Source organism: Aotus nancymaae, unplaced genomic scaffold (assembly GCF_030222135.1).
Source record: "Aotus nancymaae isolate 86718 unplaced genomic scaffold, 86718_ANA_hifiasm-v0.15.2.pri h1tg000049l, whole genome shotgun sequence".
Taxonomy (NCBI): Eukaryota; Metazoa; Chordata; class Mammalia; order Primates; family Aotidae; genus Aotus; species Aotus nancymaae.
Window position 1 is genome coordinate 34,647,995 of NW_026988463.1, and position 14,566 is coordinate 34,662,560.

At 43.7% G+C, this 14,566-nt stretch overlaps 1 protein-coding gene across 5 annotated transcripts in view; it reads left to right on the forward strand.

The window, feature by feature from the left end:
- Window positions 1–14,566, forward strand: part of CLTCL1 (clathrin heavy chain like 1) — a 184,620-nt gene that overhangs the window by 120,430 nt on the left and 49,624 nt on the right. For 2 of the 5 annotated variants that reach the window (XM_064362833.1, XM_012445071.2), the window contains 6 exons: window positions 418–579; window positions 3,580–3,693; window positions 6,967–7,140; window positions 8,139–8,336; window positions 10,224–10,346; window positions 13,471–13,608. In XM_064362833.1, coding sequence (XP_064218903.1) covers window positions 418–579; window positions 3,580–3,693; window positions 6,967–7,140; window positions 8,139–8,336; window positions 10,224–10,346; window positions 13,471–13,608 — 909 coding nt within the window. Of the gene's footprint in view, window positions 1–417; window positions 580–3,579; window positions 3,694–6,081; window positions 6,174–6,966; window positions 7,141–8,138; window positions 8,337–9,208; window positions 9,410–9,514; window positions 9,667–10,223; window positions 10,347–12,207; window positions 12,503–13,470; window positions 13,609–14,566 lie in introns of those variants that run through there. The other 3 variants (XM_064362834.1, XM_012445076.2, XM_012445077.2) reach the window with 3 other exon arrangements.

A 14,566-nucleotide genomic window follows, 5' to 3' on the forward strand; every position in this document is an offset into this window, starting at 1 on the left:
CGGCCTTATTAGTTTTTGTTAAATGCAATTTTTGTGACTTAGAAATTTCAGAAAACACAATTTTCAAAATTCGCCTGTGATTGCATCCTCCTGATTTAACTACTATTAATGCTTTGGAGTTTTTCTTCCAAAATGCATGAGTTACTTTCCATGAAAAAATGCCCTCACACTTGTTATATTTAACAAATTAGTATCATCCATCTTACTTTTTTGTGGTCTTATTTTTTCCCATAGTGTTTGCCACATTTCCACATCAAATTCAGAGTGATATCATGCCTTTAATAGCTAATACATTTAATTTTTATTAGAGGAAGTATACCAATGTATGAGACTTTCATTTTAGAAACATATTTTAAGAATTGTTTCTTTATATTCCTCTCCTTTCTCTCCCCTTCACTGCATAATATCTTTTCTTAGCAAAACCGTGTAGTTGGGGCAATGCAGCTCTACTCTGTGGATCGGAAGGTTTCACAACCCATAGAAGGCCATGCCGCTGCTTTTGCAGAGTTCAAGATCGAGGAGAATGCCAAGCCTTCCACCCTTTTCTACTTTGCTGTACGGAATCCCACAGGAGGCAAAGTAAGATCCACTCTACTGTCTTCTCCCTGAGAAAAGTGTCATGGGCTGGTGTTAGGGGCATGCGTGCATGTGGCTGGGTATGGCCTGCAGGTGTCTGTGTGAGAAAGGTTAGTGGTGGTGTTGAGAAGTTCGCACCATGGTGCCTGTGATTAAGTGGCCCCATTCCCATTAAAAAAAATCCTCTTACGACTGGGCGCGGTGGCTCACACCTGTAATCCTAGCACTTTGGGAGGCTAAGCTGGGCGAATTGCCAGAGCTCAGGAGTTCAAGACCAGCCTGGGCAACACGGTGAAACCCTGTCTCTACTAAAATACAAAAAAGAAGTAGCTAGGCGTGGCAGTATGTGCCTGGAGTCCCAGCTACTTGGGAGGCTGAGGCAGGAGAATCTCTTGAACCTGGAGGTTGCAGTGAGCTGAGACTGCGCTATTGCACTCCAGCCTGGGCAACAGAGTGAGACTTTGTTTAAAAAAAAAAAAGGTTAAGTGAGGCACAGTTTGTGCTCTTGGGGAGACGACTGTGAAATCAGCAGTGTGGTGCCATCCTTACCATGAGGCATGTTTCTGCCCAGGTGGTTGCAGGAAGCCTCAGGGAGACTCCAGAGAGATGAAACAGTGCCCAGGGGCCAGCTGGGTTTTATTAGGCTCAGGGACATGGCCAGCAGCTGCTCGGCAGGGCTGCCATGGGGAGAAGTGAAGAGACAGAAAAGCTTGTGATGTCAGAAAGACCTTGGGTTCCACCAGAGTGGTCTCAGCCACTTGGAGAGCTGCTTCACGAGAGAGTCCTCTTATCAAAAACACATCCTGAAACCATTATTTTGGGTTGTTCATTCACCCTGAAATATTCCCCAAGGCAGAGGAGTTCTCAATAGAATGTGGCTTCACAGATTTCCTCATCTAAGATACACATTTTTGAATACTTTCGCCTCCTGTTGAGTAACATACTTCATGCCTTCCTCATTTGAGAGCCAGAAGGAAAAGGAGTTGGGTCAAATGTCAGCCTTCTTGCTGATGAATGACACTGACTTTAGTTATGTGTCTCAAAGAACCTGCTCCCATATTCCCTCAGAGTGAGGCACACTTCCTCTTCGCAGATAGCAGGGCAGCGACAAGACCCCCTCTCAGGAGCAGAGCCTGCCTTGTGGAATGCCCTGTGGAGAAGAGCACTCTCCAGACAGGGCCTCTGTGCACAGACGGCAGCCCTGAGAAGAGAAAGGGCTGGGGGCTCTCTCTACAGCCAGCTCTTCGGTGGGCATGCCTCTCCAGCTGAGCTGGGGATGGATCAGGAGGTCTTCTGTGGCAGGACCTTCCATACCCAGAGAGCCTGGGAAATGCAGTTTCCTGACAGTACCTGTCCCAGAGCAGCCCTGTGCCTTGTGTCAGAGTTGGTCCTCCCTGCTGCAGGGTGGGTGTGGGGTCCTGGGAGGGCCTCACCCTGCCTGTGCCCTGGGATATGCCTTCCTTTCAGGACTCACTTGTCCTTTTGGGACTGGCCAGCTGTCTCCACGTGTGGGTAGGAGCTTGTCTGGACACAGTTGTTTCCTGCCGACCTCCTCCTGCTGCCCCCTCAGAGCCTGGCGTCCTTTCTGTGCCTCTGCTCCTGCTGGCAATGTCACCCTTCCCAGCTCCCAAGCAAGAACCCATAGTGGTGTAGCCCCATTCCATTCTCTTGTTGCTGACCTTTAGCAAGTCTCACATCTGACTTAGCCTTTTGTGGTACAGTAAGCCCTTCTCACCTCACAAATGCTTAGAGAAGAGCCATTTATTAGGTCCTCAGACCTGCTTCACCCGTTCTTACCAACAGGCCTAGCCAGAGAATTTTTCTAATCTACCTTTTATGTGTCTTAAAGCACCCAAAGCAAGACTTCTTTTCCCCCACATCTGCACCCACAGGAGCACCCATATGCTTGCCGCTCAGCCTCCCCCACCAGCCCAGCTCTCAGTGCTGCTTCCCTGCTTATCTGAGCCCCTTTGGGGTTTCTTCTCTTCTCTCTCTGCCCAGCCAAACCCAGACGGCCCACCAGGGAAACCCTCGTCCATGTCCTCTAAGCCCAGTCTCCCGCCCTTGTTTCATGTCTCTCACTCACCCTCCATTTTGGATTTTGTTGCAGATTTGTGTTAGCTATGATATATTTTCTTTAGATGAAGTTATGGGGGTCAGGCATGGTGGCTCATGCCTGTAATCCCAGCACTTTGGGAGGCCGAGGCTGGTGGATCACCTGAGGTCGGGAGTTTGAGACCAGCCTGGCCAACATGACAAAACCCCATCTCTACTGAAAATACAAAAATTAGCCAGGCGTGGTGGTGCGCATCTGTAATCTCAGCTACTTGGGGGGATGAGGCACGAGAATCACTTGAACCTGGGAGGCAGAGGTTGCAGTGAGCTGAGATCACACCCCTACTGCACTCTAGCTTGGGTGACAGAGCGAGACTGTCTCAAAAAAAAAAAGAAAGTTATAGGGAAGCCACTTGTGTAGGTCAGGAACTGGGAGCTGTTCTCCTAAAGGCAGGGATGGGCCTCCTCATCAGATTCTTACCCCTGCCCAGCACAACCTTGAAAACATCAGGCCTGTGCGATGGTCAGGGTGTCTCGTGAGTTTGACCTCCAGTGATGAGATCTTGTGCTAACAGGTTTGTGTGAGTCTGGGCTATATGCAGGAGGGCAGGGAGCAGAGCTGGAAGGGACAGCAGATTCTGACTGGAGCCCTTTGTTTCATCAGCATCCAGGCCCAGGGAGGGGAAGTAACTCTGCCACTGTGCTGGAACTAAGGATCCCAGGCTGCCTGACATTGGCCCTTTGTGCCATGCTTGGTGGTGGGCAGCAGGTTATTAAATAATCACAGGTGCTCCGACAAGGGGGTTTTCTGCTTTGGTTGAGTGTGACTTTTAGCATTAGTCATCCAGTATATGGACCTGAGGTTCCCACTTGCCTCTGTGCCTTGGCTAACACTCATCCACCACCACAAGCAGTTCCCTCGATTGACCTAAAAAATCTCTCTTCTAGTTGCACATCGTTGAAGTTGGACAGCCTGCAGCAGGAAACCAGCCTTTTGTAAAGAAAGCAGAAGATGTGTTTTTTCCTCCAGAGGCACAGACTGATTTTCCAGTGGCTATGCAGGTATGAATGTGCTGCTCTTTAAACATCTTCATGTCCTAAAATGTACTATAGCACCTCCCAAGATATAGGAAGCTGCCATTTTTAGGATGCTTCTGCTGTCGCCTGCCACTGTGATGCTCTCAAACGCATTTAGAGGCCTAGAGCTTTGGTCTGTGAGCTGGGAAGGTCCTGTTCATAGAAAGGAATACCCTGCATCAGAGTGAGTTAGGACATCAGGAGACTTTGCTAAGTCACACACCAAAGTCCTAAGCCCTTTCCTTCTTATTATAAAAGATTAGATGTTCACTGTGGTATGAGAATATGAATAAAACACTCATTTCCTTTACAATTGGTTGCCATTGAAGGAGCCAAGAGCTCCCAGGGACAGTCCTTTGAGCTGGCACTCAGAATGGCCCAGCGTTTGACATGCAGCCTCTAACGAAACTAGGTAGTCCTGAGCCCCTGTAGGAGAATTGTTCATCTTTATATCAAGAAGGTTGGGAAAACACCCAAACCTGGATGTGGCATATGCCCAGGCAGACTTGGAGGAGTTCATGCTGTGAGACCTAAAGTTCTTACGAGATTCTCTAAAACAGAAACAGGTGTCGGCAGGGGCTGTGGTGGTTCCGTGTGTGCTAAGTGTGTTCGTGATCAAGTGTACTTTCCTTATTGAGGAGCAGAACATTGTTGTGGAAGTGTTGAAGGCACAGAATCAGAAAGATAAATAAAAAAAGAAACATTTTTGAGTAATACAAATTAAAAGATTTTTTTAAGAAATAAAACATTCCTCTGTAGATGAACCAGTTCGATGTAAAATATATAGAAAATCTTGGCTGAGCGTGGTGGCTCATGCTTGTAATCCTAGCACTTTGGGAGGATGAGGTGGCCGGATTGCCTGAGCTCAGGAGTTCAATGCCAGCCTGGGCAACACGATGAAACCCCATCTCTACTAAAATACAAAAAATTAGCTGGGCATGGCAGCGTGTACCTATAGTCCCAGGTACTTGAGAGGCTGAGGCAGGAGAATTGCTTGAACCCAGGAGGCAGAGATTGCAGTGAGCCGAGATCATGCCACTGTACTCCAGCCTGGAGCGAGACTTCGTCTCCAAAAAATACATAAATAAAGAAACAAACAAATAAATAAATAAATATTTTACAGCTTGTTTTATAAAAAATTTAGATCTATACCTTTTCTGAACAAAATTGGAATCAGATTATATATGTAAGATTATATAATTACTCTCCTTTTTACTATTTTGTTCTCATAAAATATGTTATCTATAAATTTCTAATAATATCAATAAATGTAACAGCAGAATTAAATACCTCCTGAAATCCGCACACTGCTGGCAATTTGGCCATCCCTTTGGAAGTAACTTAACACACATGCATTTATGCAGATTTATACAGATGGACTCTGAAAATGTCTCTGCACTAGCCTCTGCACTAGCCTTTGTCCTCTAGCTGTGTTGTAGATCATTCTGTGCCAATAACACACATGTATCTGTTTTATTGTCTGCATCATCTCTTCTGTGCCACAACTCATTTAAACAAGTCCCTGTTGATGGGTTTTACATTTACGAGAAACACTATAGGGAACAATGTGCTGCATACACCTTTGTGTGTTAGTCTAAAAGTCCAAGGATAAATTTCTAGAAATGAAACTGCTGGGTCAGGGGCACATGCCCATCACAGACTCTCCTGACCACTCTGGCCACTTCACGTTCCTACTGATGCTTCCCTTGGTAGCTAGACAGCAACCCATGTTGTGATGTCTTTCCCTTGGTTACCATCGAGGTAGAATTGATTTATTAGCCACTCATATGCATCTGGTTAATTGGCTTTTCCTAATCTTTGCATTTTTTTCAATCAGGATATTTTTTTAAAAAGTAGAGATGGGTCTTGCTATGTTGTCTAGGCCAGTCTAGAACTCCTGGCCTCGAGCAGTCTTCCTGCCTCAGCCTCCCAAGTAGCTGGGGTTACAGGTATGTGCCCAGCTCCAGGATTTTTACCTTATTCATAAGAGCTTTTTGTACTTAACAGAATACTAAGTGTCTGATGTATTTTGAATATTTTTCCCAGTCATAATTTGTGTTATGTGCCACTTTATTGAAAGTGTTGCATTTTTGTGTGGCAATGGTATCATGTTTTGAGAATACTTCTGCACCCCAAGATGATCACAACATTTACCTATATTTTCTTTCATTCCTCTCCTAATTGTGTTTTTTATTTAAAATCTTTGACCCATCTGTAATTTACTTTGATCTAGAGAGTAAAACAGAAATTCAGTTTCTTACTCTTACTCCATCTCCAGATAGCTAGCTGACTATATTAATAATATATGTTATATATTGATTAAAGTGCCTATTTTCCACTAATATGTTACCTACTAATTGTTTATTGTTTCAGAGTTGGAGTCTTGCTGTGTTGCTCAGGTTGGACTCAGACTCCTCGGCTCAAGTTATCCTCCTGCCTTGGCTTCCCAAGTGGCTGGGACTATGGTCATGTGTCACCGCACACTCATTCTTACTAAATTCTCATACATGATTCATTCTCTTTCAGGGCTCTCAATTAAGTTCTATCTATCTCTCTCTCTCTCTCTCTCTCTTTTCCAATGGTAAAATTTAATATATATGTTTAATAATCTGGTTGGGCAAATGCATCTTTTTTTTTAACCCATCCCCTTCAGGTTTTCTTGTGTGTTAAATATTTTTCTGTAAAAGTTAATAGCATTTGGCAAAACTCAAAGGTTAATAAGTGGTGGTGGAAGGCATGCTGGAACATTAACTTGGCATTTTAGGTCTTTGTCCAGAACTTTCCCCTTCTCTTATGAACTCACAGCTTGCTTAAAGGGGTTTGATAAACCGAAAGGATTGCTCTGAAAGATAAATGGAGTAGCCTGAGTTTATCGGACCTTTATTTGAAAGTGGTTGGACAAAATATTGGCTTTAAAACTAATTCTCAATCAAGTACAACTTAGAATCCATGTCTCAGTGAAGCATTGCTCCCACCAGTAATCTCTTGGCCTGAGAGACTGAAGAATCTTCGTAATAGCTTGGTGTGGCAGCTCACACTTGTAGTCCCAGCTACATTGGAGACTGAGATGGGAAGATCACCTGAACCCAGGGGTTGGAAGCTGCAGTGAGCTATAGTGGCACCACTACACTCCAGCCTGAGTGACAGAGCAAGACCCTGTCTCAAAAAAAAAAATCCTCTTTATCATTTGTGAACTCTTTTTACTCACATGGCTTCTCCTCTTTACTTCTGAACTTCTTGCTGTCTGTCTTCTTACAGATTGGAGCTAAACATGGTGTTACTTACTTGATCACGAAGTGTGGCTCTCTTCATCTGTACGTCCTAGAATCTGGTGTGTGCATCTACATGAACCGTGTTAGTGCTGACACAATATTTATCACTGCTCCATACAAACCAACCTCTGGAATTATTGGTGTCAACAAAACGGGACAGGTGTGTGACTCTGACATTTTGTTTTCCACCTTTTCCATTCATTAGGGACTGGTGTTTACTTTCCCTCTTCTCCAGGAAAGAGGCTGGGCATAGTTTATTAATAGTTCCTGTTATTAAAACTTAAATCCATGTCTCCTTCTCCTTCATATTGGCACTTCCCCTCTTCAGACAGCACCATTTCTAACACAGGATTGATTCCAGGAGAGCAGCTCCTTCCCGCATGGAACAGCAGTTCTGATGCACAACACATCATCTTCATACCATGCACACCCTAATTTGGGAGGGTTGAAAAAGCAGGTACTACGGTATTGAAGTTACTTTTCTCAACCATAGTTGAAAAAGATAGTTGAAAGAAGAAACTCTTGTATGGGCACAGTAGTTTATGCCTGTAATCCCAACTACATGGGAGGTTGAGGCAGGAGGATGGCCTGAGCCCAGGAGTTTGAGGCTGCAGTGAGCTATGATCACACCATTGCACTGTAGCCTGAGTGAGAGAGTGAGAGTCTCTCTCTAAAATTAAAAAAAAATAAAAGGAACAGTGGCTGATTCCTATAATCCTAGCACTTTGGGAGGCTGAGGCAGGAGGATTCTTGAGGCTAGGAGTTTGAATCTAGCCTGGGCAACATAGTGAGACCCTGTCTCTACAAAAATATTTTTTTAAAAAAGAAAGAAAATAAACTGTGCTTTAAAAATAAAAAGTTTAAGAAGAAAAATTATCAGTTCCATCCACATAGGTAATTTTGCTGTAGTGCAGATTGCATCACTGGGGTGCTTATCCATGTGACTTTAACAACTACGTAGACTCCTATGCTGTTCTGCTTTCCTACCTTTCAGCTTTCATCTCTTTTGCATCCTTTCACTATGAGGGCCACCATCACTGGTGTGCTCAGCGCTCACCTGAGAAGGTGGCTACCCCTCCAGCATTGGGAGGGAACACGGCAGAGGGATGGTGGAGCACTCTTCTAGGCTCAGCCGCTCTCATTGTTGGGTCCTTACAGGTGCTGTCAGTTTGTGTTGAGGAAGATAACATTGTGAATTATGCAGCCAACGTGCTTCAGAATCCAGAACTTGGTCTGCGTTTGGCCATTCGTAGTAACCTGCCTGGGGCAGAGGAGTTGTTTGTGAGAAAATTCGGTACCCTCTTTGCACAGGGGAGCTACGCTGAAGCCGCCAAAGTGGCAGTGTCTGCACCAAAGGTGATAAACCTTGAATACTGTTCAAGTGTTCTGAGTGTTAAGAACAGATCTTGAGAGGAAAATAAGTCATGAAAGTATTTCACTACTAATATTGCAGTATATTTGTGTTATGAGTTTTTAGTTTAACATTTTTGCACCGATGGCATAACAGTTAAGGAAGTAAACAGAAAGCACAGTCTTCCTGTATCAGCACTTCTTGTCTCTCATTTTGTGTGCATACATACTTCTCACCCAACAGCTTAGGTACAGCTTCACATTTTTGTAACTTAGAATTTTCTACTCCTCCTACCTGGTTGTCAAATATATAACTACAGTACATCAAGTGGTTGTTCCCTGTTATTTAACAATAGTCCTACTCTGGACTTTCTCTACTCTTTTCGAATATACATTTCTGCATGTGGCTTTTTCTTTGGTTTATTTCATTTGGATAAATTGTTCAGAGACTGGATCTGCTCCTGAGTAGATAAAGACTTCCAAGTTGCTTGTCCTTGAAAGAATTTTTCTTGTCTTTCAAGGGGTGGTTATGAACAAACCATTTCTAGCCTTCATCATGAATTTAAGTATTTTGAATTAGAATATAATGATAGCAGAATTTCACTACTACAAGACTGATTGAGAGGCCTAATTCTCACTGCAGCATGCTGGGGGAGAAGTAAGAGCCTAGGTGTGAAGCCACTTGGAGGACCCAGAGTCCCCCATACTTTCGGTTATTGTTGAAGGTAGAAGCAGTTGCCTTGGTAGAGAACTTTTTGTCCATGACAGAGCAGTGCGGAATTTCCATTGGCAAGTTTTTGTCTTTATATACAAGCAAGTTGAGTGAAGGGACCCCCCATGATTACAACACAGTGACTTATTTTTCCATTTATTATTAGGGAATCCTGCGTACCAGAGAGACGGTCCAGAAATTCCAGAGTGTACCCACTCAGTCTGGCCAGGCTTCTCCGTTGCTGCAGTACTTTGGAATCCTGCTCGATCAGGGTCAGCTCAATAAACTTGAATCTTTAGAACTTTGCCGCCCGGTTTTTCAGCAGGGGCGTAAGCAACTCCTAGAAAAGTGGCTGAAAGAAGATAAGGTAGAAACACTTGTGAGCTCGTAGCCCCCTACCCCCCACAGCTTGAAAACTTGGTCCAGGCTCCCTCCCCACCTCCTAACTGCCTTGTCCCTTGGCATACCACAGCTGGAGTGCTCAGAGGAGCTCGGAGACTTGGTTAGAACCACTGACCCCATGCTCGCTCTGAGTGTGTACCTTCAAGCAAACGTGCCAAGCAAAGTGATCCAGTGTTTTGCAGAAACCGGCCAATTCCAGAAAATTGTTCTCTATGCAAAAAGGTAATGTGTGTTGAACCATCAGCGTCTCACACATTACTCACATGTGGTTGAGTAGTTGCTGATTTCGAAGTTTATAAAATACTCTTCTTTATAAGTCTTCTGGTATGAGAGTTGGCGGTGTTGCTGTTAGGATCTTTATTCATTGATGATGATCATATTTTATTCTCTTCAGTTTTTTATTATCCTTAGTTTTCCAGTCCTTCCATCTTGTTTTTATTTGGGAGCTTTGTATTGTTTTTACTCTCCCTCCTTTCCTTCTGTAGGTTAATTTGATATTTTGGCAGACTTCCAGATCTTGTCCCTGTTTACACACGGATCAGATTAACTTCTTTGTGGTCTGAGCTGTTTGTCTAGTTAATCGTGCCTTCCATGTACATGAAATCAATTGATTTAATTGGATATTGTGTTTGGCAGAAGGCTGGTACCTACACATGATAATGTTGCTGCTCAGTTCTTTGTAAACACAAGTTTGAAACAAATGATGGAGACGTTCCTTTCCTTTTCTGATGCCTGAGGTTTTTCATTGATTTTCCTGTTTGGTGCTCCCTTGCTTCTAGGCTGGGTACACCCCAGACTGGATCTTTCTGCTGAGGAGTGTGATGAGGATCAGTCCAGAACAGGGCCTGCAGTTTTCTCAAATGCTAGTGCAGGACGAGGAGCCACTGGCCAACATTAAACAGGTGAGCACAGGCCATTTCAAACAACTTTTTGTGGCTTTTAGAGCCATCTAGAAGATTCCTGTTAACTTGCCTCAATGCTTTTCTTCATCTGCTATTAATCTTCCAGTTTTAAAAAATCTAGTATACTTGGGGAGTTTGTCTTCTAGTTTTTATTATGTGAATACTCATTGCTTCCTTTGTTTTGAAGGACTTTAGAGTATGTGTGCATGGGTTTATGTCTTTGGGTGGTGATGGGTGTAGGTGTGAGGATGTCATTTAGGATCCAGCCCTCCATCCCTTGCCCCACCACAGTTACCATGTCATTGTGTCTCCCTGACCATTGGCCTGAGCACCAGTAGCTAGTACTGTTGCATCCCCCAGATGTTCATCTTGTGGGTGTCTGAGTGACCTGGATCTGTGTGAGCATCAACCTGTTTTTTAGTGTAACCTACTTAAAATTTAGATGTAAACACATGACAAGTCACTTTTAGTAAATTGGTACAAGGAGCTCTGGTGATATGTAGATGTGTAACAAGCTTGAAGCCATGCATCATAGCCAACAGCCTGTTTAGAAATAATAAGTGCCGTTATATTGTGTTTATATATCTGGGAATTTGCAGATATTTTAGAGAGCATGAATAAGAGATTTGAGCCAAATTTACTTAGCTTCCAATAAGAAAGAAATTTCCGGTTCACATCTTGATTACAGTTCATATTTTAAAGTTGTTTAAAATATAAACTTCTCTCTTGTACTTTATGAAGAGTTCCACAATTAGTAAGTTCTTTTTTTTTTTTTTTTGAGACAGAGTCTTGCTCTATCACCCAGGCTGGAGTGCAGTGGCACGATCTTGACTCACTGCAACCTCTGCCTCCCAGGTTTAAGCGATTCTCGTGCCTCAGCCTACTAAGTAGCTGGGATTACAGGTGCACACTACCACGCCTGGCTAATTTTTGTATTTTTAGTAGGGAAGGGGTTTCACCATGTTGGTCAGGTTAGTCTCGAACTCCTGATCTCGTGATCTGCCCACCTTGGCCTCCCAAAGTGCTGAGATTACAGGCATGAGCCACTGCCTGGCCAGTAAGTTTTTTTTTTTTTTTTTTTTGAATTATCCTGTAAAGCTGTCCTTCAAAAACAATTACTAAATTTATTATTATATTTCACATCTTACTGTGGCATATTAATTATTTAAATTAATGTCAATTTAACTTTAGTAATTGTCTGTGTAAATACTTGCATTTTCCCAGTTGTACCCCAATAATATAATGATATATATGGGTTAGACATCAAGTATCAGCTGCTTTGTTAGTCAGGAATCTCCAGAGAGATAGAACCAATAGCATAGCTATAGATATATGAGAGGGAGCCTGGGCAACATAGTGAGACACTGTCTCTACAAAAAATTTTTAAAAATTAGCCAGGCATGGTGGTACACAACTGTGGTCCCAGCTACTCAGGAGGCTGAGATGGGAGGATCGCTTGAGCCCTGAAGGTTGAGGCTGCAGTGAGGTGATCTTATCACTGCGTCAGCCTGGGCAACAGAGTGAGACCCCATCTCAGATATATGAGAGGGAGTTTATTGGAATTGGCTCGTGATTGTGGAGGCTGAGAAGTCCTGTGATAGACTATCTGCAAGCTAGAGGAGACCTTGGATTCTAGTAGGGTGGCTCAACCTAAATTTGAAAACCTCAGAACCAGGGAAGCTGATGGCGTAATTCTCAGTCTGAGGCCGACAGCCTGAGAACCCTGGGGGGCCTTTGGTGTAAATCTTGGAGTACAAAGGCTGGGGAACCTGGAGTTCTGATGTCCAAGGGTAGGAAGCGGGGAATGTCCCAGCTCCAGGAGAAAGAGAAGAAATCCATTCTTTCCTTTTTGTGCCCCCAGCCGATTGGACGGTGCTCCCAACATTGAGGGTGGATCTTTCCTACTTGGTCCCTGAACTCACATGCCAGTGTCCACTGGGAACGCCCTCACAGACACACCCAGAAGGAATGTTTTACCTGGTCTCTACATGTTCCTTAATCCAGTCAAGCTGACCCCGAAAGTTAAGCATCCCAGCTGCCTCTAGGATGTGATTAAGTAATATGTGATTACTACTTGGATCCCTGAAGAGGATTCTGGGGATTCATATCTTATAAAAGTTACTCCCTTTCATATACTTCAGTAAAATACCTCACTGGTAAGTATTATGTAGGCGATATGATTTTGCAAGTTTATCTATTAATAAATTAATGGCCATAAATTACATGAATTGTGTTGTTGTTGAGATAAGGTCTCTGTGTTGTTATGGTCTCAACTGCTGGGATCAAGGAATGCATCCACCTCAGCCTCCTGAGTAACTGGGACTGTAGGCACATGTCACTACACCTCCACACCTGGCTTTATGTGAATTGTGATGACATAAGAAAATGCAAAGGGTCCAGGCATGGTGGCCCATGCCTGTAAGCCCAACCCTTTGAGGCCAAGGCAAGTGGATCACCTGAGGTCAGGAGTTCGAGAACAGCCTGACCAACATGGTGAAACCCCGTCTGTACTAAAAATAACAAAAATTAGCCGAGCATGGTGGTGGGTGCCTGTAATCTCAGCCACTCGGGGGGCTGAGGCAGGAGAATCGCTTGAACTTGGGAGGCAGAGGACAGAGGTTGCAGTGAGCTGAGATCATGTCTTTGCACTCCAGCCTGGGCGACAGAGCGAGACTCCATCTCAAAAAAATAAATTAATAAAACAGGCTGGGCACGGTGGCTCATGCCTGTAATCCCAGCACTTTGGGAGGCTGAGGCCGGTAAATCACGAGGTCAGGAGTTCAAGACCAGCCTGGCCAACATGGTGAAACCCTGTCTCTACCAAAAATACAAACAATCAGCTGGGCAGGGTGGCAGGCACCTGTAATCCCAGCTATTCAGGAGGCTGAGGCAGGAGAATCGCTTGAACCCAGAAGGTGGAGGTTGCAGTGAGCTGAGATCACGCCACTGCACTCCAGCCTGGGCAATAGTGCAAAGAAAGAAAGAAAGAAAAAGCAAATACAAAGGAAGGAACTAATTGTTGAATTTCTAATTGAGATTATATTTCAGGAACTATTTCAATAGGAAAATAAAACACTGTGAATGAAAACACCCTGAGTGAAAATGTGGCTTGGATATGTTTCAGATTGTGGACATTTTCATGGAAAACAATTTAATTCAGCAATGTACTTCCTTCTTATTGGATGCCTTGAAGAATAATCGCCCGGCTGAAGGACTCCTCCAGACGTGGCTGTTGGAGATGAACCTTGTTCATGCACCCCAGGTTAGTGACATTCTAGGCGAACACTAAGAGGCAGAGCACCTGTGACACCTCTCTGTGGGCTTGCAGACTTGAGCACAGTGGCTTTGAGCTGGGCTGGGCTTGTATCAGATGTTTATCTTGTACTTCTCAGGGGACATTCTCCATGACTTTCCTTAAAAGGATTTTCCAGAAATCATGGTACAGGACTTTCATGGAAACAGTTATAATTGGGGCATCATTTCTTTCTTTTTTGTTTTTCATTATGGTAAAATATACATAACCAAGTTTACCATTTTAACAATTTTTAAGTGTCTGATGCAGTGGCATTAAGAACATTCACAATACTATGCAACCATTACCACTATATATTTCCAGAACTTTTTATCGTCCCTATGTAACTGTTAAGCAATGACTCCTCATTTCCCAGCCCCTGACAACTGCCATTCTAATCTGTCTTTATTAATTTACCTATTCACGATATTTCATATACATGGAACCACAAAATATTTGTCCTTTTATCTGGCTTTTTTCACTGAGCATATTAGTTTCAAGGTTCATCCACATTGTAACATGAGTTAGAAACACCTTCGTTTTTAAGGCTGAATAATAGTCCACCATGTGTATATTTGACATGTGCTTATCCATTCATCCATTGATGAACATTTGGGTTGCTTCTACCTTTAGGCTATTGTGAATAATGCTGCTGTTAACATGGGTGTACAAAGATCTCTTTGAAGCCCTGCTTTCAATTCTTTTTTTTTTGGTTTTGGAGACAGAGTCTCACTCTGTCTCCCAGGCTGGAGTACAATGGCACAATCTCAGCTAACTGCAACCTCTGCCTCCTGGGTTCCAGCAATTCTCCACTTCATCATCCCGAGTAGCTGGGATTACAGGCGTCCACCACCATGCCCAGCTAATTTTTTGTATTTTAGTAGAAATGGGGTTTCACTGTGTTGACCAAGCTGGTCTCGAACTCCTG